The following is a 23,019-nucleotide window of genomic DNA, read 5'->3' as shown; positions in this document are numbered from 1 at the left end:
GATTCTATTTATTTATTTGACAGAGAGAGATCACAAGTAGGCAGAGAGGCAGGCAGAGAGAGAGAGAGGAGGAAGCAGACTCCCTGCTGAGCAGAGAGCCCGATGCGGGACTTGATCCCAGGACCCTGAGATCATGACCTGAGCCGAAGGCAGCGGCTTAACCCACTGAGCCACCCAGGCGCCCCAAATATGCCCATTCTTAAAAGATGTCTTGGTATTAGTGAAAAATTGAAGTTGCTTTTAATTTTCCCCTTCTCCCTCATTTCTCCTCCTTACGCTCTCCTGTGATTGCTCCCCTACCCTGACATCCAAATTCTTCTCAATCATTTGTGCAAAGTAATTCTGCTATCTCCAGACCCTACTACTTAACTCTGCCCCAGCCCTGCATTTGCACACACAAACCTCAACAGGGTAAACTTGTTACCATCCAAAGCCATCCTCCCTAGGCATAACAATATTGGGCACTAACATGTAGTAAACTATTTAATCCTTTCAACAACCATATGATGCAGGTGTTATTATGATTCCTACTTCACGGGTGAGAAAACTGAGGTATAGAGAAGTTAAGTAGCTTTTCTAAGGTCACACCGTTTAAAAAGTGCAAAAACTGTTTGAACCTAAATGGTAGACCTCTAGAGATCATGCTCTTAACCCCTGCATACAGATAGATACCCTCTTGGGAGATTAGTCCTATTTAGATCCTCATCAAATTCTAACCTTTCTTAGCAATGCCTGTGATACAATTCAGGCTCTGGTATTTACCCTGAACCCTACCCACAGCCTGTTCTATTAGCAGCTGTGCTCTGGAAAAAACAAGTTTCAGGACTGCTTGACTTCACCTGCAGCAGAGGAAAAAGTATGGGGTGGGATCGCAGGCAGAAGAGGACATCAGTCAAGCCCTTTCCCTTTGCAGAGGTGTGGCTGACCCCGTTCTGGTCTCTGGGTGGGTCTCCCCAGACAGGAAAGGGAGCAGTTGGCTTAGTGAGTCTCATTTTCCCTGGAACTCGGCACACTGGGAAATTCAGGAGATGCCTAAGGCCAATTTAGGCAAGTTCCATCCAACAATCATTCATTGAGTCCTAACAATGGGCCAGGCACCGTGGTGTGTTTGGGTACAACATAAATGAGTCACATGCTCTGGAGGTGAAGATAAGCTTCCATTGCCAGTTACTTCCGTGTGAGAAGTACCTCAGTACTAAGGACCTGAGTGTATTGCCTAGAGTGAGAGGACAAGAAGTGAAAGGGAAAGTATGGACAAGGCACTTGTCCCTGGGAGTTTTGATTTTAAGAAAACAATCCTAGATGAGGAAAAGAAATACGAACTCGGTCTCAATAAGGATTTCTGACAGGAGGGAAGCACCTCCATGAGTACTGAGTTCTTCAAACACAGGTGAGGTCAAATACCTTGCCAGTTTATCTGGAATGGTGGGGGGGGGGGAGGTTGGCAGTGGGGGGAGGGCAGAGGAATGAAGGCACGAGGGCAAGGGGCAATGGGGGGAAAAGTTCCAAGGTCCATAATAACGTGGGGGAGTGGGTTCTATGAAATGCAAATTCCTGCTTTTTCTTGGCAGTTTTCCTGGAAATTGTGATGGCAGCTAGTGAAACAATTACCCAAATTGCCAGTGACTAGAGCCATTTCTCTGCGTCCAAGTGGCTGGCTGTCACCTGAGCCATTTCCGATGGCAGGCCACTACAGATTCTTTTTTTTTTTTTTTTTTAAGATTTTATTTATTTATTTGACAGAGAGAAATCACAAGTAGGCAGAGAGAGAGGAGGAAGCAGGCTCCCTGCTGAGCAGAGAGCCCGATGCGGGACTCGATCCCAGGACCCTGAGATCATGACCTGAGCCAAAGGCAGCGGCTTAACCCACTGAGCCACCCAGGCGCCCAGGCTGCTACAGATTCTTTATAAAATTTCTCCTGCTTATTTAGTAAAGTGAGGGTATTATTGACCTTTTTTTTTTTTTTTTTAAAGAGGTAAAAGGTGGGAAGGAGGAGAGAGGTTCATTTTCCAAGAGCGATGAATAAGCCAAGTCACATCCTCTACACGAGTCAGGCGGCTTCTGGTAGGAGGATGAAAAGCTCGGGATGAGAGACTCAGCCAGCAGAGAGACCCAGTTTCTGGTTTCAGATCTGGCCCAACAAACTGAATGCTTTGGAAATTCAAAACGGATCTGCACATCCAGTTTCTCTTTGGCGCTGTGGGAATAATAAATTCTTGTCTCTCAATGATTTTGTGAACAAAGGAAAGAAAGGAACAACAGATAAACACTTAAAGGCCTCAGGAAGTAGTACTCTGCAGAGACATATTTTATTGTTTTTAATAATTTCTCAGACTGTTTCGGAAAAGTAAAACGTCCTTGGCTTATAGGCTATTTTTTAAATGGATGCTGAGTGTTGCTAAGGGGCCTCTCTTGAGTAACTTCCTCCTCTTAATTGGAACAGAAATTCTGGCCCTTGACAGATACACAGAAGGGTCAAAATAGAACTGAGCTGTTCTACAACTTCTGGTTCTCAATAGACTACACTTAAGTGTCTGGTTCCGTCTGCAAAGTTAAATCGTTATAACAAGGGCCAGTTCTAAGGAAGAGGATGCTTATGAAGATATGGATAACATAGAGAGAAAAGGCAAGGAAAAAATCCATTGATGAACTACAAGTGGTCATAAAACCTGGAAACCGGCAAATATACATAATAAAAGGCTTATAGATATTGCAATCCATGCTATGTTCAATAACATTACATCATATGGTCAATGTCCCTCGTTAGGAACATTTAGTTCAATGCGATGGGCCGGTCCACAGGGCGTGCAGGACTAATTGAGGTTCTATCAGTGCTTGAAATGAGTCTGTGATGCCTTGTCTTGTGTAACTGACCTTTGATTTTCATTTTCACGGAATAACCTACAAACCCCAGAAGAAGCAATCAAGGAGATTCAATCTGTTAAAAGTAAGCCAGGCTTTATGGCTATCTTGCAGCTGCCACAGAGAAGAACACAGAGAACAGTAAAGAACAGTAAAACAAGGAAAATGGCAAAGAGTCTAGAGAGTGATAGAGGGTAAAAGTAGAAACAGAGAATGTGACCATGGAAACAAAACTGGGGTGGGGAGGGGCGGATATCCCAACCCAGGGAACAGAGAGACAAAAAGAGAGAGAAACATCCTCTGGAAAATAAGGCAACATATCAAGGGGAAAGGAAAGGACAGTGAGAAGGACAGAAAGAAAAAAGCATTCTTTTTTTTTTTTTCTTTTTTGGTAGTAATTTAGGATTTACTTTTGTAAAAGCAAGTTGACAAATATTAAAATGTTATACCTGCCTTTTGAACATTATAATATAAATATAAAACACAAAACATCCAATGTTAAACACTGATCTCCCAAGCCTGACTTGGATTTAGATATTGAGTATATGATATTTTGCAGAAAGAAACTTTGAAAATTTTCTCAATGCTTGCAATATGTATTACTATTAAGGGGAATTTCCTAGACCTCACAAACTGTTAGATGCAGCCCTCATTAGCCAAATCTGATAGATGGGAGCATACTAACTTTTTCTACAGAAAATTAATGGGAAAATGTAATTTAAGCCCTGGAAGGAACTTGGGGTACCTGACTGGCTTAGTTGCTGGAGCGTGCAACTCTTGATCTCGGGGTTGTGAGTTCAAGCCCCATGTTGGGGATGACTTAAAAATAAAATCTTGAAAGGGGCTCCTGGGTGGCTCAGTGGGTGAAAGCCTTTGCCTTCGACTCAGGTCATGATCCCAGGGTCCTGGGATTGAGCCCTCTGCCTTCGCTCAGGTCATGATCCCAAGATCCTGGGATCGAGCCTTCTGCCTTTGGCTCAGGTCATGATCCCAGGGTCCTGGGATCGAGCCCCGCATTGGGCTCTCTTCTCAGCAGGGAGCCTGCTCCACCTCCCCCACATCTGCCTCTCTGCCTACTTGTTATCTCTGTCAAATAAATAAATAAAATATTTTTTTAAAAATCTTGAAAAAAGAAAGAACTCTAAGATTTTGTTTTATTTGTTTATTTGAGGGAGAGAGACTGAGAGAGACCACAAGCAGAGCAGACGGAGAGGGACAAGTAGATTCCCAGCTGAACAGGGAGCCCGATGTGGAGCTTGATCCCAGGACTCTGGGATCATGACCAGAGCCGAAGACAGATGCCCAATGAACTAAGCCACGCAAGGGCCCCTAGAAAGAACTTTAAAGATGATCCAGTCCAACACTTAATTTTACGATTGAAGAAACTAAGGCTTTGAGAGGTTCTAGAGACAGATAAAGAATTTGGTTGACACTGCTGGAAAACCGGAAGATTCTGACAGCCATCAAGAGAAAATAAGTTATGTTCATAAGTTTTTAATACTTAACCCATTGAGCCACCTAGGCAACCCAAGTTTTTAATATTTAAATGAAACAGGGGGTAAAAACTCGTCTGCACTGCACAGGGCCAAGTTATGCACCATGTGTTAGGGAAGAGCGAGATGGGAACCCGAGCTCTAGTCTTTTCTTGTGCCAACCATTCTTTGGGTTGAATTCTATCAACCCTGGAGTTCACAGAAAAAGATCACGAGAAGTGGAGGAGAAAAGAGTGCCGGTTCAAAGTCAAGCAAACTTGGGTTCTTGCTCTGGTTCTGCCAGTTACCAGCCGCTGAGAGCCCAGGCAAGTTAATCCACGCACTTCTCAGTTTTCAAAAATGAGAATAGTAACATCTGCTTCATGTGATATTTGGGGGCGGGAGTGACAGAATAGAGTATGAAGTGCACAACAATTCACCAAAGCAATAAAAATGGCCAATAGGAAAAAAAAATTCTTCAAGTGCACTTCAAAGAAATGCAAAATAAAGAGTGAGGAGGTACCATTTTCATCTACCAAATTGGCACAGATGAAAAGAAAACAGAGCTAATAACACTCTGGGGGTGTGGAAGCAGATACTCTCATATAATGCTGGAAGGGGTATAAATCAGTACATTTCTGGAGGTCGGTTAGGCAATGTGTATTAAGAGCCTTAAAAATGTTTAGCTCCGCTGGCTCCGTTGGTTAAGTGTCCAGTTCTTGGTTTCAACTCAGGTCTTGATCTCCTGGTGGAGATCAAGCCTCGAGTTGGGCTCTACACTCAGCATGGAGTCTGCTTGCGATTCTCTCCCTCTCCCTCTGCCCCACCCCCAACTCTCTCACTCTCTCAAACAAATAAACAAATAAAATATTTTTTAAAATATTCACATTCTGGGGGCACCTGGCTGACTTGTTCGAAACAGCATGTGACCCTTGATCTCGGGGTCATGAGTCAAGCCCCACTTTGAGTGTAGAGATGACTACAAAAAATAGATGAACATAAAATAAAATAAAAATAGATGAAATCCTTTAAAAAATGGTCTTGCTCTTTGATTCAGGGTTTTACTCTAGGCATTTAGTCTAAGCAAACAATCATGTGTTGGGGGAGTTATAGCTATCTATAAGTTTGCTCATATGGGTGATTTATATGTAAGGAAAAAAATACAGTAAGGATGAGTTTTCACAACTTTCCTCTCTCCCACATGGCAAGAAGAATGTTTTGCTGCTAGATGAGTAAAATGAGGGTCCTGGGGAAAATTAGATACAGCTTTAATTTAATTGACATTTGAGAGGTAGATATTCACAGAAACATGACAGGAATCCTCTCAGAACATTCTGTGGGTGGGGAGGAAAAAATGATGGGAAAAGGAAGGCAGGCACAGGGGAAGCAGGAGAAAAGGGGCTGGTTGAGAGAAGTTTCAAACTATCAACGTCTGCATAAGGTATTAAGAGAAAGGAGGGGGCGCCTGGGTGGCTCAGTGGGTTAAGCCGCTGCCTTCGGCTCAGGTCGTGATCTCAGGGTCCTGGGATCGAGCCTGCTTCCCTCTCTCTCTCTCTCTCTGCCTGCCTCTCCATCTACTTGTGATTTCTCTCTGTCAAATAAATAAATAAAATCTTAAAAAAAAAAAAAAAGAGAAAGGAGGATTTTGAGAAGTGCTATGTCTTATTAACGTGATCTGATTTCATTTTGTCTTTTCTTTTCTTTTTTTATTTATTTTTATTTATTTATTTTTTTAAAGATTTTATTTACTTATTTGACAGAGAGAGATCACAAGTAGGCAGAGAGGCAGGCAGAGAGAGAGAGGAAGGGAAGCAGGCTCCCTGCTGAGCAGAGAGCCCGACACGGAACTCGATCCCAGGACCCTGAGATCATGACCTGAGCCGAAGGCAGCGGCTCAACACACTGAGCCACCCAGGCGCCCTTCTTTTCTTTTTTTAAAGATTTACTTATTTTTGGGACAGCTGGGTGGCTCAGTTGGTTAAGCATCAATTCCTAGTTTTAGCTCAGGTCATGCGGTCAGGATTGTGAGACTGAGCCTTTCAATCTCTAGCCCTAGTTATAATAGCCCCGTATTGGAAATAACCCAATGTCTATCAATAAGAGAAGGGATAAATACATTATAGTCCTATAATGCTACTCAGAAATATCAAGGAATGAACCATTAATACATACAACACATTTGGACACCATGTTCCGCATGGAGTCTGCTTGGGATTCTTTCCCTCTTCCTCTCCCTCCCTCCAACTTGTGCCCTCTCTCTCTCAAATAAATAAATAAAATCCTTAAGAAAAAGGATTTTATTTTGAAGTAATCTTTACACCCAAAGTGGGGCTCAAACTCTAAAAGCCCAAGATCAAGAGTCATGAGTTTTACCAATTGAGCTAACCAGGTGCCCCTCCTTTTTGTTTTCTTATTGCTCATCTAAAATTTCTGAATTCACTATGTTGATCAAGTAATTTATATGCAGAAACTCCCTCACTGTAAACTTTGCTTTTGAAAGTGTATAGCGGGGCGCCTGGGTGGCTCAGTGGGTTAAGCCGCTGCCTTCGGCTCAGGTCATGATCTCAGGGTCCTGGGATCAAGTCCCACATCGGGCTCTCTGCTCAGCAGGGAGCCTGCTTCCCTTCCTTTCTCTCTGCCTGCCTCTCTGCCTACTTGTGATCTCTGTCTGTCAAATAAATAAATAAAATCTTTAAAAAAAAAAAAAGAAATATAAATGGCCAATTAGCCATGAAGGGGTGCTTGTGGTAAACACCATGATATATCACCCAGATTTTCCTTGGGGAATGAAGAATTTATTCCTCAGCTGTTAAAAAGGCTGCCAACAGACAGCCATTGACTATCAGTCCATCCCAATGCTTGATTGCCTTAGTTGAAGAGTCCTGATCTGCCTAAGGTCACTCTTTTACTTGGTGGCGTGCATACAGTGACTAATCATCCCGGCCCTTGCCCAAACTCAAAATATTTTTAAAGGGTCATACCAGTTTCAGTGCTTCTCTAGGGTTAGCTGAAACCTCTGAGACTACATCAGAGCTCAGCTCTTCCTCTGTCTAATCATGCTTTTTTCTTCCATGTCACAGGGGTTGAGCCTAAGTACACTCCAGGAAAAATCCTCCTGCTGACTAATCTCCCTCTCAGAGTCTGCTTCCAAGGGAACCCAACCTATGACAATGCTCAACACAGTAATCATCCGGAAAATGCAAATGAAAACCATAAGGAGATGCCACTTCACATCAGCCCAAAGGGCTTTGAAGAAAGACTGATGAAACCAAATGCTGGTGAAGATGTGGAAAAAGTGGAGCTCTCATACACTGGTGGTGAGGGTACAAAATTGTACCCTCATATTGGAGAATTGTTTGGCAGCTTCTAAGAAGGTCAAATACATATCTAACCTATGACCCAGCAATTCCATCCTTAACCAATCCTTACCCAAGAGAAATGAAGACATATTACCAAAAAATGGTACAAGAATGCTCATAGCTAGCCCTGGTTATAATAACCCCAAATTGGAAATAACCCAATGTCTATCAATAAGAGAAGGGATAAATATATTATAGTCCTATAATGCTACTCAGAAATATAAAGGAATGAACCATTGATATAACACATGTAGATCAAAAACATTAGGTTGTATAAAAGAAGCCAGAAGTGTGTGTGTGTGTATACACACACGCACACACCCCAAACACATACTGACTGGTTCCATTGATATGAAGTACAACAATAGGCAAAACAAATCTGTGGTGACAGAAACCAGGAAGTAGTTGCTTGGGTGAACTGGGGACAGAGGTGGGGATTGACCGAAAAGGACCATGAGGAAACTTTCTAGGGTGATGAAAAGATTCTGTATTTTATGTTAAGTGGTGGTTACACTGAGGTTACAATTGTCAGTAGGCACCGACCTGCAAGTTTAGAATTATTTACCCATTTTATTGTATGTAAATTTTACTTCAGTAAAAGCTTATATACACCGAGAGGAGCATACACACACACACACACACACACACACACACACACACACACATAATCAATAAATGTTTAATAAGCAAGTGGAGATGATTTTTCTAAAGACCCAAATTATTATTAATTACAGAAAAGATTTCCTTCTGCTAGGTTATGGTAAAATGTGAGAGTCTCTTGGGATACTCCTTGATTAAAATCTTGTGAATATTTATTCTTCACAGCGGGGTTTTTTCCCCTCCACCATTAAAATGGTTAAGATTTGATAACAACAGGAGTGGCAGAATTGGGTCTATAATGTCTGCCTGCATCATTTGCAGGTGAGTGGAAACACAGAAAGTGTATCAAGATAGTAACAGTGGTGAGAGAAAGAAGTCAGAAACCATTACCGGTTTCCCAGGCTGGTAGATCAGCATTTGGCTGCCATTCTACACAGTCCTGCCAACACCGCTCTCAAAGCAATTTCTCTTATAAAATATGGCACAATCCCCACCGTATTTTGAACATGAGTATTTAATCTCAGAAAAAGTATTTAAAGTATTTGAAATGTTTGAAGAGACAAGCTGATTTTTTTATGGAGTTCGTTGGTATGAACCTATCCTGTTTTCCATGAAGGTTAATACCTCAGGGTATACAGAAATTAGAAGGGAGAGAAAGAGAATCCGTTTGGGGGTTTCAGAGCCTTAAAAAAAACCAAAACAAACAAACAAACAAAACCAAAACACTAAACATGACAGAATGCCAATCAACTCTCAAGAAAAAAGATTTTTGCAAACACACAGAGCTATTTTAAAATTCCCTTTTATAAAATCAAACAGTTCAAAAGCCTTTGGTGGCCATCTTTAAAATCTGAAAGTAGACTGCTTGGTGGGTTTGCCAGATTTAGCAAATAAAAATACAGGATGTTCAATTAAATTTGACTTTCAGATGAAACAATGAATAGCGTTCAGTATAAGCATTCCCTCCAAATATTGTATATTTTTAGTATGAGCATGTCTCACGAAATATCTGAGACAGATTTATACTAAAAAAACTATGTATTATCTGAAAATCAAATTTAACTAGGCATCCTATATTTTCTCTGGCAACCCTAGCCCCGGGGAACGCTACTGCTCTGCAGAACAAGATACCCAACCTGGCTGGGGCTAATGTGTCTTCAGGGTTCCTACATGGAATTCCAAGGTTAGTAGTTGTGGGAAAAGGAGAACTGAATCTTTCTTGTGCTCCTGGATCTCTACTCTCTCTGTCACACTGAAAAATACTGCAAAAAGCATTTAAACGTCTTTCCCATTATTTAAAGCGGTAATGAACTAGTTGTACTAAATACAGCCTGTATTTGCTATTGGGGCTGTACGGTTTGTTTGCGTAGGGGCTGAGAGCCTAGGATTAACCCTAAGGATGTGCAAACCCAGAGAACTCATTTGCTAGGTTTGCTTTTCCAAGTGAGGAACGAACAGACCTGACTTTGTAAAGCGATTTGAAGACTTCAAAATTGCCGCATGAAAATATCTTTTTCTAAGGAAGTTATTCCCCCACCCCTTTCATACTGTTTTGGTTTATAAGACTAGTTCTGTGTCTGAGAGGTCTCATATATTATGCTTCCAAGGTGGAAGCCTGCTTCTGATGGAGGCTGGAGTACTGGTACTCCAGAGGTGGGTTGAAAACAGCAACATTGCGGAGTTTGTTTTAAACACTTGGGGTGCCTGGGTGGCTCAGTGGGTTAAAGCCTCTGCCTTGGCTCAGGTCATGATCCCAGGGTCCTGGGATGGAGTCCCACAGGGTCCTGGGATGGAGTCCCGCATCGGGCTGTCTGCTCAGCAGGGAGCCTGCTTCCCTTTCTCTCTCTCTGCCTGCCTCTCTGCCTACTTGTGATCTGTCTGTCAAATAAATAAATTAAAAAAAAAATCTTTAAACACTTACGGAGGCGGCCATCTCCAGCTCAAGTCATGATCCCAAGGTCCTGGGATGGAGTTCCGCTGCATTAGGCTCCCTGCTCCTCAGGGAGGCTCCTTTTCCCTCTCCCACTCCCCTTGCTTGTGTTCCTTCTCTTGCTGTGTGTCTTTCAAATAAATAAATAAATAAAATCTTGAAAAAAACATTGAAAATCCTCCTCTTAATTAATTAATTAATTAACTAATTAATTAATTAAAATAAACGCTTATGGAGAAAGTATTCTTTTTAGCCTCAGTTGATGCTTGGCAGCACAGGATTCTGTTACCATCATTTGAGCTACCTCGTTATTCTAGCAATCAGATCTTTCTGTCTCCTTCCTGTTACCCGGCCTTGACACCAACTATCAGGTGCCCTCTTCTCCTTGACTCCCAGACACACACAATTCTTTCTTTTTCTTTAAACTCCAATGCCAGAATATTGGAATTTCTAGGACAGTTACATGGCTATAACAACAGTAGAGAATATGTGAAATCAGGACAGTCCTGTAAAATCTAGGACCTGTGATCTCCCTAATATTTCAACACTTGTCCTCTGACAGTTACCCATGATGGCGAGGATATTTGGCGAGGAGACAGGACCGACAATCAGAAATGCTTCTCATTGTGGATTTAAAGTCACGGCTTTGCAGGTAAACTTGGACAAATAGTACTGTACCTCTCTCTGTCCTGTGCCGGTTTCTGAACCTCTTTTATTTGAAACCCCCTCTACCAATAATTAAAAAAAAAAAAAGAACAGAGCCGAAAGGAACTCTTCTCCAACTTACTTTGCCTAGCCTTAAAATTTAAGGTCAAATACTAGTGTTCGTGACCTGGTTTACTAGGTTTCTCTGTCCCTTTACCATGAATGGGGAGAAGCTATGGAAAACAAAAGTCTTAAAGAGTTTACCATTTTATTTCCTTGTTTAGGAGAATGAAACTTGTGCCTGCTTTCAGGACAACTAATTTGTAAACTTCAAATCTGAATCTGGCCTGGCTAGAACCCACAGTATTCTAAATCCTGGAAAAAATTAAAAGGGGCTTATAAACTTTTAAAAAAGATTTTATTTACTTATTTGACAGAGAGATCACAAGTAGGCAGAGAGGCAGGCAGAGAGAGAGGGGGGGAAGCAGGCTCCCCACTAAGCAGAGAGCCCGACACGGGGCTTGATCCCAGGACCCTGAGATCATGACCTGAGCTGAAGGCAGAGGCTTAACCCACTGAGCCACCCAGGCGTCCCCAAAGGGGCTTATAGATTAAAGAAAGTGATTTGCCCCCTCAGACAGTAAGAACAGTCTTTCTGTGAGGTAGCGACTTGTTTTTTCTGCCCTGCACGTTCTCATTTCCTTTGATCCTGTTACAGCCCCGCCATATAGTGATGTCCTCTTAAATTGACGTAAGACAGTCATCAATCACCTTAGCAAAAGTACACAAGGCTAAACAAAGATGTCTTGTTTTGGCATCTCTTGTCACGAAGACACATCAGGAGAGGGCACAGCAAGAGTTCAGGGCTTCCTGCTGCAGAGTTCCTAAAATTGTGGTCTCTATGTCATAGTTAATGCACGTTCAGGGCAGGACAAATAGAAATCTTTCTTGAATGTTTGAATTGTGCCTTGTTGCCTAAAGAGTTTTGTCCTTTTTTTTTGGCCTGCCCTAATTCCTGATGTCAGGTCCCTAGGGTATCTGCTATGTCTTATTCTCAGTGAATGTATATTTTATACAGTGTGATCGCACTTTGAGCTAAAATAGATCATATCTAGAAATCCGCGGGTATGGCTTCCCAGGATGAAAGAATATGAGCAGTTTGAATTGCTTTGTCTCTTTTTGGCTTCTTCCTGAGTCAATCCACAATACAGAGATGTCACCATATAGATTTTATTTGGGGAGGGAAAAAAAAAAGGCACCATATCCCCAAAGGCTAGTCTCCACGCTGAGACTATTTTCCCAGAAAATATAGAATATCTGAAAATGGAAGAGGCTTAGATACACGCCTTACAGTTTCTCTGCTGTTCTTCATTTATTGGGGACAAGATGACTTTCAGTTCAGTTCTGTGCATAAGCAGGCCACAAGCCAATTTCTAGCTCTCGCTATACTTCTTAAGAGTTTATTAATCTTGGTTCCTATGCAAATTTTGTAGGAAGGCTGGCAGCAGCAGATTTTTTTTATCCTCACTCATTTAAGATATGTGGCTAAAACTCCAAAGCAAATCACTCTCATAAAATCTCACTCTACAGGATGTGATTCCCCCAGATTGGCAGGTCTTAATGTCTTGGGTCTCTTTCCTTCACCCCACCCTTAATCTAGGGAAAGACAGAGATTGAGATTATTAATCTCTTTGGTGAGCATGGCATCAGGTATTGAGTGAGGATGAAGCCTGGTGTCCATTGTTTTTGTCAAGGATTTGAAAAGCAAACAGAACTAGAGCCAAGGGTGGAGAAACTGAGGCTGACTGATGGCCAGGCTGCTGAGACTTCTAATCCTCTTGGCTACTCCACCGGTCTCGTTCAACGTGAACCCTCACTTATTTTTCTAGATGTGCAGTCAAGGCAACAACATTGCTAAGTTAATTCTGGTGTGCCAGCTCCAGAACATTCCAACCTTTAAGGACTTGGGATTCCATGAGAAATGTTGTTGCATTCCAGAGACTCTCGAATCATCAGTCCCAGACATATGCATTCTTGCCTGCGGCAGAGGATGTCAGTTTCACAAACTCTTATTCCTGCAGGACTGGTGGCTAACCCCTCCTAAGAGTACACCGCCAGAGAGGCTCATGGCAATACGAAGACCACCAACAGAGGGCTTGGGTTTAGTCGTGTAGCTGTCAGTCATTTGGGATTGGTAACTAATCCTGGAGTAGTGCTTGGGGAAAAGGAAGTAGAAGTATGGGCGTGTTGGCAGGGGAGTGGGGGGGAGCTGGGCGGAGCTAGGAAAGAAGAAAGGTAGGTGGAAATGTATGACTTTTTCAACTTCCTGATGGAAAGATACCAAGAGAAATAGAACTCTTTCTGACTCTGAGGACCTTTTTTTTTTGGCCACATTTGGATGGACATAATGTCCTCTTGCCACCGACATTTATGTGTATAGTTGACCCTTGAACAACACAGCTTTGAACTGTATGGGTACACTTATACATGGATTTTTTTTTCTGATAAATACAGTACTGTAAGTGTATTTTCTCTTCCTTATGATTTTCTTTCTTTTTTTTTTTTTTTTAAATTATTTGACAGACAGAAATCACAAGTAGGCAGAAGCAGGCAGAGAGAGAGGGAGAAAGGCAGGCTCCCTGCTCAGCAGAGAGCCCGATGCGGGGCTTGATCCCAGGACCCTGAGATCATGACCTGAGCCGAAGGCAGAGGCCTAACCCACTGAGCCACCCAGATGCCCCTTCCTTATGATTTTCTTAACATTTCCTTTTCTCTAGCTTTAGTGTAAAACTGTAGTATGTAATATACACAACAGGCAAAATACATGTTGATCGACTTTGGTATCAGTAAGGCTTCCAGTCAATGGTAAGCTATTAGTAGTTAAGTTTGGGGGGAGTTGAAAGTTACATGCAGTTACATGCAGACTCACAGGAGTCTGTGGCTCAGTCCCTGCATTGTTCAAGAGTCAGCTGTATTTAGGGGTGCCTGCGTGGCTCAGTTGGTTGAGTGACTGCCTTTGGCTAGGGTCATGATCCTGGAGTTTCAGGATCAAGTCCCACATCGTGCTCCCTGCTTGGCAGGGAGTCTGCTTCTCCCCTGACCTCTCCTTTCTCATGTTCTCTCTCTCTCAAGTAAATAAAATCTCAAAGAAAAAAAGAGTCAGCTGTATTTAGATCCATATGCAGACACACACACACACATCACCTGTTATATATAGTATCCATCAGTATCATATTCACTATTTTAAATATAGTATACATTTTAAAACATATGGAATTAATCTGCTTTCCCTTCATGGAAAACACAGGAGGGGTAGGCAATATTCCATCTACTCCCCACTTTTCCAACAGTCATTCCAACAGCCATTTTAAGTTACAAAGAGTCAAAGCTGGGATCTCATGGCATCAGCCTCCTATGGATTGCTTTCTAGCTTTCTGTGTCCCTGGTTTTCGGAACCCCCTCACTATCATCAGCAGGTAAGACTCACATTAGTGAAATTACAGTTATAATTTCCATGCTTGAAATTGACATTGAAGGCCATAATTTCTAAGTCAGAAAGGCTATATATTAACAGCTATGCTTAGTTTTGATCTAATACGGTGGGTTTTGTAATGGTCTCCCAAATTCATCCACATCTTTCTCTTCCCTTTTCAGTGTACCACAGCCAGGATATGTTTCCCTCCTCCATGAATATTTTGGCTTCCTTTCCCAATTCCTTTATATTCTCTTTGCTTCAAAACATCTCTTTCAACGATTTACATTTGTTCTACATATCCCTTACTCCAACTCTTTATCTAGCACTCCTGCTATGAAGTCCATTCTGACACTAAGAACATGAAAGCCTTCTTTTAGAAATTCCTGAACCACAGGTCACATAATTTTTTTGAGGAAAGTGTGCATTATGCACTTAACTGATTTACAAATGGGGAAAGCACAGAAAGGAAATTATAAGATTTGTGCTAGGCCATAGATAAAGTTAGTGATAAGATTGGGACTGTGTCCTCAGACTCTGAGACTAGTTAGTGCCTAAAACCTAAAAACAAAAGTACCTAAGATTAGAAAGACTTTATTTTTTTAAGATTTCTTTATTTAAGTAATCTCTATACCCAACGTGGGGTTCCAACTCACGACCCTGAGATCAAGAGTCACATGCTCTACTGATTGAGCCAGTCAGGTGACCCTAGAATGACTTTAGTTTTTACTTTCTTAATTAGTTTTTATTGAAGTTGCGATTTGCATGGGATTTTGAATTTAGATTTTCAAGGGCTTTGTGAAACAGAGAAACCTAGAAATCTGTTAGAAGTAAGACTAATGACCTTGAGACATTACTCAATCCCCCCCATTCCTTTTTTATTTTATTTTATTTATTTTTTAAAGATTTTATTTATTTATTTGAGAGAGAGAGACAGTGAGAGAGAGCATGAGCGAGGAGAAGGTCAGAGGGAGAAGCAGACTCCCCATGCAGCTGGGAGCCCGATGTGGGACTCCATCCCGGGACTCCAGGATCATGACCTGAGCCGAAGGCAGTCGTCCAACCAACTGAGCCACCCAGGCGTCCCTTTATTTTATTTTTAAAAGACTTTATTTATTTATTTGCCAGACAGAGATCACAAGTAGGCAGGAGGCAGGTGGGGGGGGAGCAGTCTCCCTGCTGAGCAGAGAGCCCGATGTTGGGCACGATTCCAGAACTCTGGGATCATGACTGGAGCCAAAGGCAGAGGCTTTAACCCGCTGAGCCACCCAGGAGCCCTCCTTTTTTATTTTAAAGACTTACTTATTTGAGAGAGAGAGAACGCATGCATGCACACATAGGAGAGGGGCGGAGGGAGAGTCATTGAAGCGGACTCTTAAGCTGACTTGGGGCTCAATCTCATGACCCTGAGATCATGACCTGAGCCAGTCCTTAAATGACTGTGCCACCCAGTGGGGGTGCACACTACACCCCCACCCCCACCTCCTTTTGAAACACCATGGAGGCAAATGAATTTCCAAGAGACCTGTGTTTTTCATTTCGGTTATTCCAGAAAAGACTGCCTGGAGCGTATCTGATCGCTAGCCAGTCTTCTTTATGAGAACTGTACCTACAACCTTCCGTTCCCCAATCCAAATCTATAGGTAGTAGGTCTGGGTCCATTCCTGACTTGCTTCATTGGAAAGTCCTGGGTCATGGGACTAGGGATAGGGCCAAGTAAGTTCCTTTTTTCCTCAGCAGGGGGACATCTACTGCTGTTATGAAGTCTATGGCCTTTGTGATTGTTAATTTTTTTTTTTTTTTTTTAAGTAGGCTCCTTGACCAATGCAGGGCTTGAACTCACAACCCTAAGGTTGAGAGTTGCATGCTCTACTGACTGAATCAGGCAGCTGCCTTTAGGTTTTCCAAACCATTTCTGGAATTTATTTAAAAAAAAAAAAAGGTTACCCCTAGTCTTAGGTTCACATAATTTCTCTGTGGGACACACACCTTGTACATAAAGGAAAGGCTGCAGACTGGGTAAAGTATTCTCTTGGTCAATGGGTTAGCTGGGTCAATAACTGACCAGGATCAGGGCTCTGTTCTGTTCAGTTATAAAGGATTAGAAGTACGTCTTAAAAAGAAATCCATATAAAACAAATTAAAAGTATAATTACAGGGGGGCACCCGGGTGGCTCAGTCAGTTAAGTGTCTCCCTCCAGCTCAGGTCATGATCCCAGGGTCCTGGGATCAAGCCCCACATGGGGCTCCCTGCTCAGCAGGGAGCCAGCTTTTCCTTCTCCTTCTGCCTTCTACTTCCCCAGCTTGTGCTTTCTCTCTCTCTTTGTCAAACAAATAAATAAAATCTTTTTTTAAAAAAGTATAATTACAGAACAAGTACAAATAAATCAGCCAAAACCAGTACTTGGGAACTGACAGGAAAGGATTGCAGCTGAGTAGAGTTAGTCAATGAGGACTTTCTGGAAAAGGAGAGTTTTGAAGGAAGGGGATAAGGAGGATATCCAAGAGGATAAGGAGGTCTTTCCAGCAATAATACATGACAACGATAGAGAAGAGAAAATGAGCAAACTGTAAGGGCCAAATGGCAAACAGGTGAGCTTTCTAAGACGTGACAATCTAGGTTAAAGGGTTAAAAAAAAAAAAAAAAAAAAAGCCTAAGGACAGTTCACGGAGTGCCCTAAACGGTTATAAATCAAATACGCTTTAACAGACAAGAGGGAACCTTACGGGTGCTTGTATAATGAGAATAACTCTGTAGGAAGCCGAGATACAGATGGACTGAAATAAAACAAAACTGAGAGAAAAATAGGGAAGCTGCTTCAAAATTTTTCGGGAGAGGGAAAAAAAGGGCTGGGTCCTGATGCCAGCTCTGCCATTTATTAGCTGTATGATCCTGGGCAAGTCACTGAATCTCTGTGTGCTTGTTTTCTCATCTGTAAAATGGGAATAATGGTGTCTGCCTAAAAGAGTTGTTGAAAGAATTAAATGAATTAAAATATGAAAAGTGTCTAGCAAGCACTCAATACATTATTATTCAAATATTAATTTGATTAACATATTATTAAAATTCTTATTTCTATGACCTAGAAGTGGTCTGCATGTAACAAAAGGCCCATCTCACATCTTAGTTTGAAATGATTGCAGTTGTTCAGTGTGTCCTAAAGAGGTATTCAGGATTCCGAGGACTAGGAGGGAGGCCCAGTGTCCAAGACAACAGCCACTGGTCTCACATGGCAACTGAGCACCAGAAATGTGGCTAGTCAGAATTGAGATGTGCTATGAATGTAAAATACACACTGGAATAAAAAAAAAATACACACTGGATTTCAGAGCCTCGCTACGGAAAAAAATTTAATTATTTTTCATTTGGTTACATATTGAAATGATACTTTGGATATGTTACATTAAATATGATGTATCAATTTCACTTGTTTCCTTTTTTTTATTTTGTACTAGAAAATTTAAAGTTACTTGGTTGGCTTGATTATATTTCTGTTGTACAGTGCTGGTCCCGTGTATCATTCAGCATTGAGTTTTGGAAATTCAAAGGTTCTACATGAGAAGGTCTATAAAGAAATATGGGGATTATGGATAAATCTCTTGCCCTTGACACTTTAAGAAATATAAATATGTAATACATATTTATATATAATTAGAACACATTTATGTTAAAATGTATATAACCCCAACTTGTGAGTTATCTACAGCACTGATGGATGGAACCACAGCTAGTTTAAAGAGGCCATAATTGGTAAACGTCTTTTAGTTCAAAAAAGCAGAAATAAAGATGTAACGGGAAAAAGGTGAAGCATACCTTATTTTGAACATTAAATTATGGAAACAAAAATCTTCCTAACTTCTGAAATCACTACCTCGAAGGTTCAGATCGCATTGGTTTAAGAAACCTGGATTATTAAAGGTTTTCTGACAAATCTTTTCATAACCATCTCCTGAAGTTGCTACTTAATATAGGAATAATTACTGCCAAAGAGCCTCCAGTCAGGGCTTTCTGCTGATGTGGAGGTAAAAATCCAATGTGGGATTTCGCTCTGAATTTATATTTTAACATTTTACCCTGGGCCAGTTGCACAGGCTTCAACTTCCAAATACTCCTGGGAGTTGGAGGTGGTCCTCACACGCCTTCCCTCTGTTTCTCAAACCCTTCTGGGCTCCTTCCCGCCCGCCACGAGTCGGCACTCCCCAGTGGCGCGGACAGGTGCAGCGCAGCGAGCCGCCTCCCGCCCCCAGCACGCGCCCGCGACCCCGCAACCTCTCCCCAAGCCGGCAGCGCCCTCACCGCTCCGCCCCCAATCCCGGCGCGCGCGCGCACACCAGCGGGGGCGCGCCCGCCCGCCGGGGCCGCGCACGCAGCTGCCGCCGCCACCGCCTCCTCCCCTCCCTGCAGGCCCTCCTCCCCTGCCCTCCCCTCCGCCCCCTTCCCCGTAGGCAGCCAGCCCGCCCGCACTGCCTCCCTCCCGGCCCCGAGCGCTCCGGCTGGGTCTCTCCCCCGCCCCCGCCCCCCTACCCCCCCAGGCTCCCCGGTCGCTCTCTTCAGGCGGTCGCCCGCGCTCGGTGGATGTGGCTGGCAGCCGCCGCCCCCTCCCTCGCTCGCCGCCTGCTCTTCCTCGGCCCTCCGCCTCCTCCCCTCCTCCTTCTTCTCCTCAGCCGCTCTTCTCGCCGCCGCCGCCGCCTCCACAGCCTGGGCCTCGCCGCGATGCCGGAGAAGAGGCCCTTCGAGCGGCTGCCTGCCGATGTCTCCCCCATCAACTACAGCCTTTGCCTCAAGCCTGACTTGCTGGACTTCACCTTCGAGGGCAAGCTGGAGGCCGCCGCCCAGGTACGGCGACCCTCGGGCGCCGGGGGCGAGCTGCGGGGCAAGCAGTTAGGCCGCGGGCTGGGTTGGGGGCCCGGCCCGGAGGGCGGGCGGGCCGGCCGGCCTGGACGCTGCGGGCCTGGGGTTGGCGAGGCCGGCTCGGGGACCGGCGCGCCCCTCTGGGGCTGCCGCGGGGCGCCCTGGCCGATGTGCTCTGCCCTGTTGGGCTGGGACCCGGGCCGCGCTGCGGGGAGCAGCGAGGGAGCTGGCGGGCACTGCGCGAGGGGCGCCCCCCCATCCCCCCATCCCCGGCGAGCACACCTGTGCGGGGCTTCCCCTCCCCGACCCCCGGCCCTTCCGGGCTTGGTAGTGTTCTGGGCGAGGCTGGAGGCTGTAGGAGGAGGCCAGAGGGGTCATCGGAGTCCACGCTCTTGTCTCAGCCTCCTGACTCAGTTATTTTCTCTGGTTCTCCCTACGCCCCACGGAGGACACATTGGAAGGGGGCGGTCATCTGGGACTCCGGCCGCCGCGCGTTAGCGAGGAGGGGAGATTCTAGAAGGGGGGAGAGGGTGAGAAGGAGAATGCTAATCCCAGGCAGCCTTGCAGAGTTCTCCCCGCCTGCTCCGGCCCAGGGGCTGGGTTTCCAAGATGATCCGCCCCCTCCCCCTTCCCCTCAAGTGACAGTGCAGCAGTGACTTTGTTCTCTCCTAACCTCTAGAGAAGCTGAAGGAGGACCCCATCTCTGCTTTTCCTCCCCTCTTCCTAGCTTTGCCGCCTGTAAAGCAGGTGGATTTATTGTTACGGCGATGGTTGCTTAGCAGTACTCTTCTCTGAAAGAAGCTGCTAGTTTTAGCATACCACTGTTGAAAATATTCCATTACTCTTCATTGCAGTTTTTGGTGAATCATGCTCCCCCCCCCCCCCAACGTTATCTGAAGTATTGTTTGATTTCGGAGACTATTAGTACTGATGCCCTACAGAGGTCCCAAACAATAGACATTTCTGACATACCTTGTTATATGATGTATTATGTGAAGTCTGGTGAAAAATGGGAACTATTTAGTAGTTGTTTTTAAAGAGAAGAGTGGTAAATATATTGTGTCTTTTTTACTGTAGTCAGGAAAAACCAGTAGGCCTCAACCTTAAAGACAGGGTGGATATAGCAGTAAAATGAAAGAAATGTATAGTGTTGGAATGAATTGAAAGTTTGAAGTTGTCTTTGAAAGCTGAGTACTCAGATTGAAATTATGTCTGAAAGTGTAGAATTAAAAAGTATACTGTCATATATGGAGTGCTTGTGTGAAAACAGGAGGGCCCTAGGGTCCAGCTGCATCAAAAGGCAAAACTTAACCCTTGGAAAGTCAAGTGATTTAAAAATTTTCCATTGAGAATATGAATCAGAGTGAGTGTATCTTCAGTCTAAATTAGGATTTGAGAGGGTTATTTGGTAGACGATTTGTTTAAGCCAAGTGACTAGAGTGTTTGATATATATTGGCAGGGGGCAGATGGGAGGGATTGTAAACAGTAGTGTGTCTTGTGACTTGGCAAACCTTGGGGAAGAAGGACCTGTGATGAATGAGTTCGCATTATGTGAAAAGACTAAGATGTGAAAAAAAAAATCATTTATTTCTTTACCTTATTAGCTGGTGTGACCGGTTTATAATTTTGAGAGATATCTATTTAGGGAAAAATTTCAGGAAAAAAATTGTCTATAAAGATTTTTAAGTGATTATTAGGAAGTGACGGTTTTATTTAAGTGTTAGGACAGAGCAGGAGACAATGACATGCTTCTCCTTCCCCCTTTTCTCCTTGTTTTTCCAAAGTGATGAGAAATATGTGGAAGGCTGCTTCGGGCCATTGAGGGAGCACATGGGAATGTACTAGACATGAACAGGGAATTGTTAATTTGGTGTAAGGAAATAAATCTTTTTTAGTAACAGGAGCTTTTCAAAGCAGTTGTTTCCAGAAATTCTTTTCAGGCTAGAGGGCAACACAAATGAAAGATGGCAGTAGAGTGAATTCTAACAGGTTTTATTAAAGAATGATTGGACTTTTTAATTGTACACATTGCCACCTTTGGAAGAATAAAGGAATTCAGGTTGGTGAAAAGTTAACATTAGTAAAGAAGCATATATTCATATTTTTGAGATCCATGGATTGGAGCAGTAAGACTAAACTGTGGCATTATAAGGTATCTTATTGTGAAAATCTAAAAATGTGGACAGGATTGTATCTCTAGAAATCTAGATTTGTAACTGGTATTGGGTCAGTTTCCTAACAGTTGGAATCACATTACACAAAGTATACAAGTTGCTTGGTTGCTTGAGTTGCAAAATTTTATGATAAGCCCAGAGTATTTGTACAGGTTACATATTAGAAACTTAGTGGATTTTTAACCTGGTCTGGGGTGTGGACTCCTGGGGATGGTGAAGAAATTAGTCAGTGTGCACTGACTTTATAAGTAGTTGTCTTTTACATAAGTGTGTGTGGTCTAGGTCAGCAGCTTTTGCAAAAGTGCTACCATGGGCCTAGAGAAATGGGACATTGTCACCCCTCCCATGCACTCCCCCTTTACATCAGGATATTTGAGCTCAATGGATTTTTGTAGCTATTTTGAATTCTGACTCTCTTGCTTTGTGGATAATTAATTAAAAAATAGATAAGATGTTTATGTGAGTGGCTACAATGCCTTGTTATGAGTGCATTGTGGCTTATTCAGTAATTGGACTTTCTCTTATGGAAATATTTAACCTGTGCCAAAGAAATTAACTTCATCCTTCAAGGCCAGAAGTCAGGATATAGTAGACAATCCCTGGCCTTTGCCAACAAAATATTCGTGTTGGTGATGACTAAATTGGCACTTAGAGGAGAGTTACAGATATAGTAGTTTATTTGGCAGGCTAAAACTTGGCACCTAAATGCATGTTATTGTCAATCCTGTGTTATGGAATTTTCTGCCCAAATTTTGCATATTTTCTTTTTTTTTTTTTTAAGATTTATTTGTTTATTGGGGAGTGGGTAGTGTAAGTGTGCAGGGTTAGAGGGAGTGCGAGAGAGAAACTTAGGCAGATTCTGCACTGAGCGTGGAGCCCCACATGGGGTCGATCTCCTGACCCCAAGAACTCGACTTGAACGGAAATCAAGAGCCCATGCTTAACTGATTGAGCCACCTAGGCACCCCTTGAGTATTTTCTATGCAGTCATTTTGGTTGTTTTTTTAATTACTTAAAAAGTGGTAAAATCAATAATTTGTGCCACATTTTGCTGGATCACTACATGGTCTTAAGAAATTAAATTTGAAAGATTGGTGATAAGAAATTGAACTTGTTTAGATCTTCTGTTGTTTCTTGAAATGTATGTATGATGAAACACCTCAATATAAGAAGCTTTTATATGTTGAGCTTTATCTACTATCATCTGGCAATGAATTTTACAGTGAATTTTCCAGATAAATGAATCTTACCCTTTGAGGCACTTAGACTTTAAAAAATATTTACTGATTTGGATGGAAATATTCCAAAAATGTATTATTTTTTTAAACTCTAGTTTCTTATAATCGAGTCTTGTTTCTTTTTTTCTTTGTAAAAATACTGGATATCATTCTGGATATGTCATTAGTACCTATAACAACAGATTACCCCAAACTGGGCACTGTAATTTGTTAGTTTCATATTTGTTTGTTTTTCTTACTGTTGGGTGATTACTTCTTGCTGCTTACTGTGCTTTGTTGCTGCCTATTGTGCAATTTATTCCCTCTTCTATCTTACTGAGCTTGATCTGAAGAGGTTTAAGTAACCAGAAAAAAGCTTGTTTGACCTTTAAAAGAAATTTCTAAGTGTGGGTTTGATGGACTCTCTTCTGAGT

The 23,019-nt window shown here is 42.8% G+C and overlaps 1 protein-coding gene and 1 long non-coding RNA gene across 3 annotated transcripts in view; both read left to right on the top strand.

The window, feature by feature from the left end:
* Positions 1 to 1,159: 1,159 nt before the first annotated feature.
* On the top strand, positions 1,160 to 7,733 carry LOC309851504. The gene is made up of 2 exons (XR_014304807.1): positions 1,160 to 1,390; positions 7,416 to 7,733. It is a non-coding gene; the product is annotated as an uncharacterized lncRNA (long non-coding RNA).
* A 10,967-nt stretch (positions 7,734 to 18,700) lies between these two features.
* The window catches only part of NPEPPS (aminopeptidase puromycin sensitive), an 84,066-nt gene continuing 79,747 nt past the window's right edge, over positions 18,701 to 23,019 (top strand). Inside the window, exon 1 of one of the 2 annotated variants that reach the window (XM_082704734.1) lies at positions 18,701 to 19,178. In XM_082704734.1, coding sequence (XP_082560860.1) covers positions 18,918 to 19,178 — 261 coding nt within the window. In that variant the 5' untranslated portion in view covers positions 18,701 to 18,917. The remainder of the gene's footprint in view (positions 19,179 to 23,019) is intronic. The other variant, XM_082704735.1, reaches the window with a different exon arrangement.

This window comes from Mustela nivalis (genome assembly GCF_964662115.1).
Source record: "Mustela nivalis genome assembly, chromosome: 17".
Lineage (NCBI taxonomy): Eukaryota > Metazoa > Chordata > Mammalia > Carnivora > Mustelidae > Mustela > Mustela nivalis.
The sequence above is the reverse complement of the archived record's forward strand: the minus strand, read 5'-3'. Positions and strand labels throughout refer to the sequence as shown.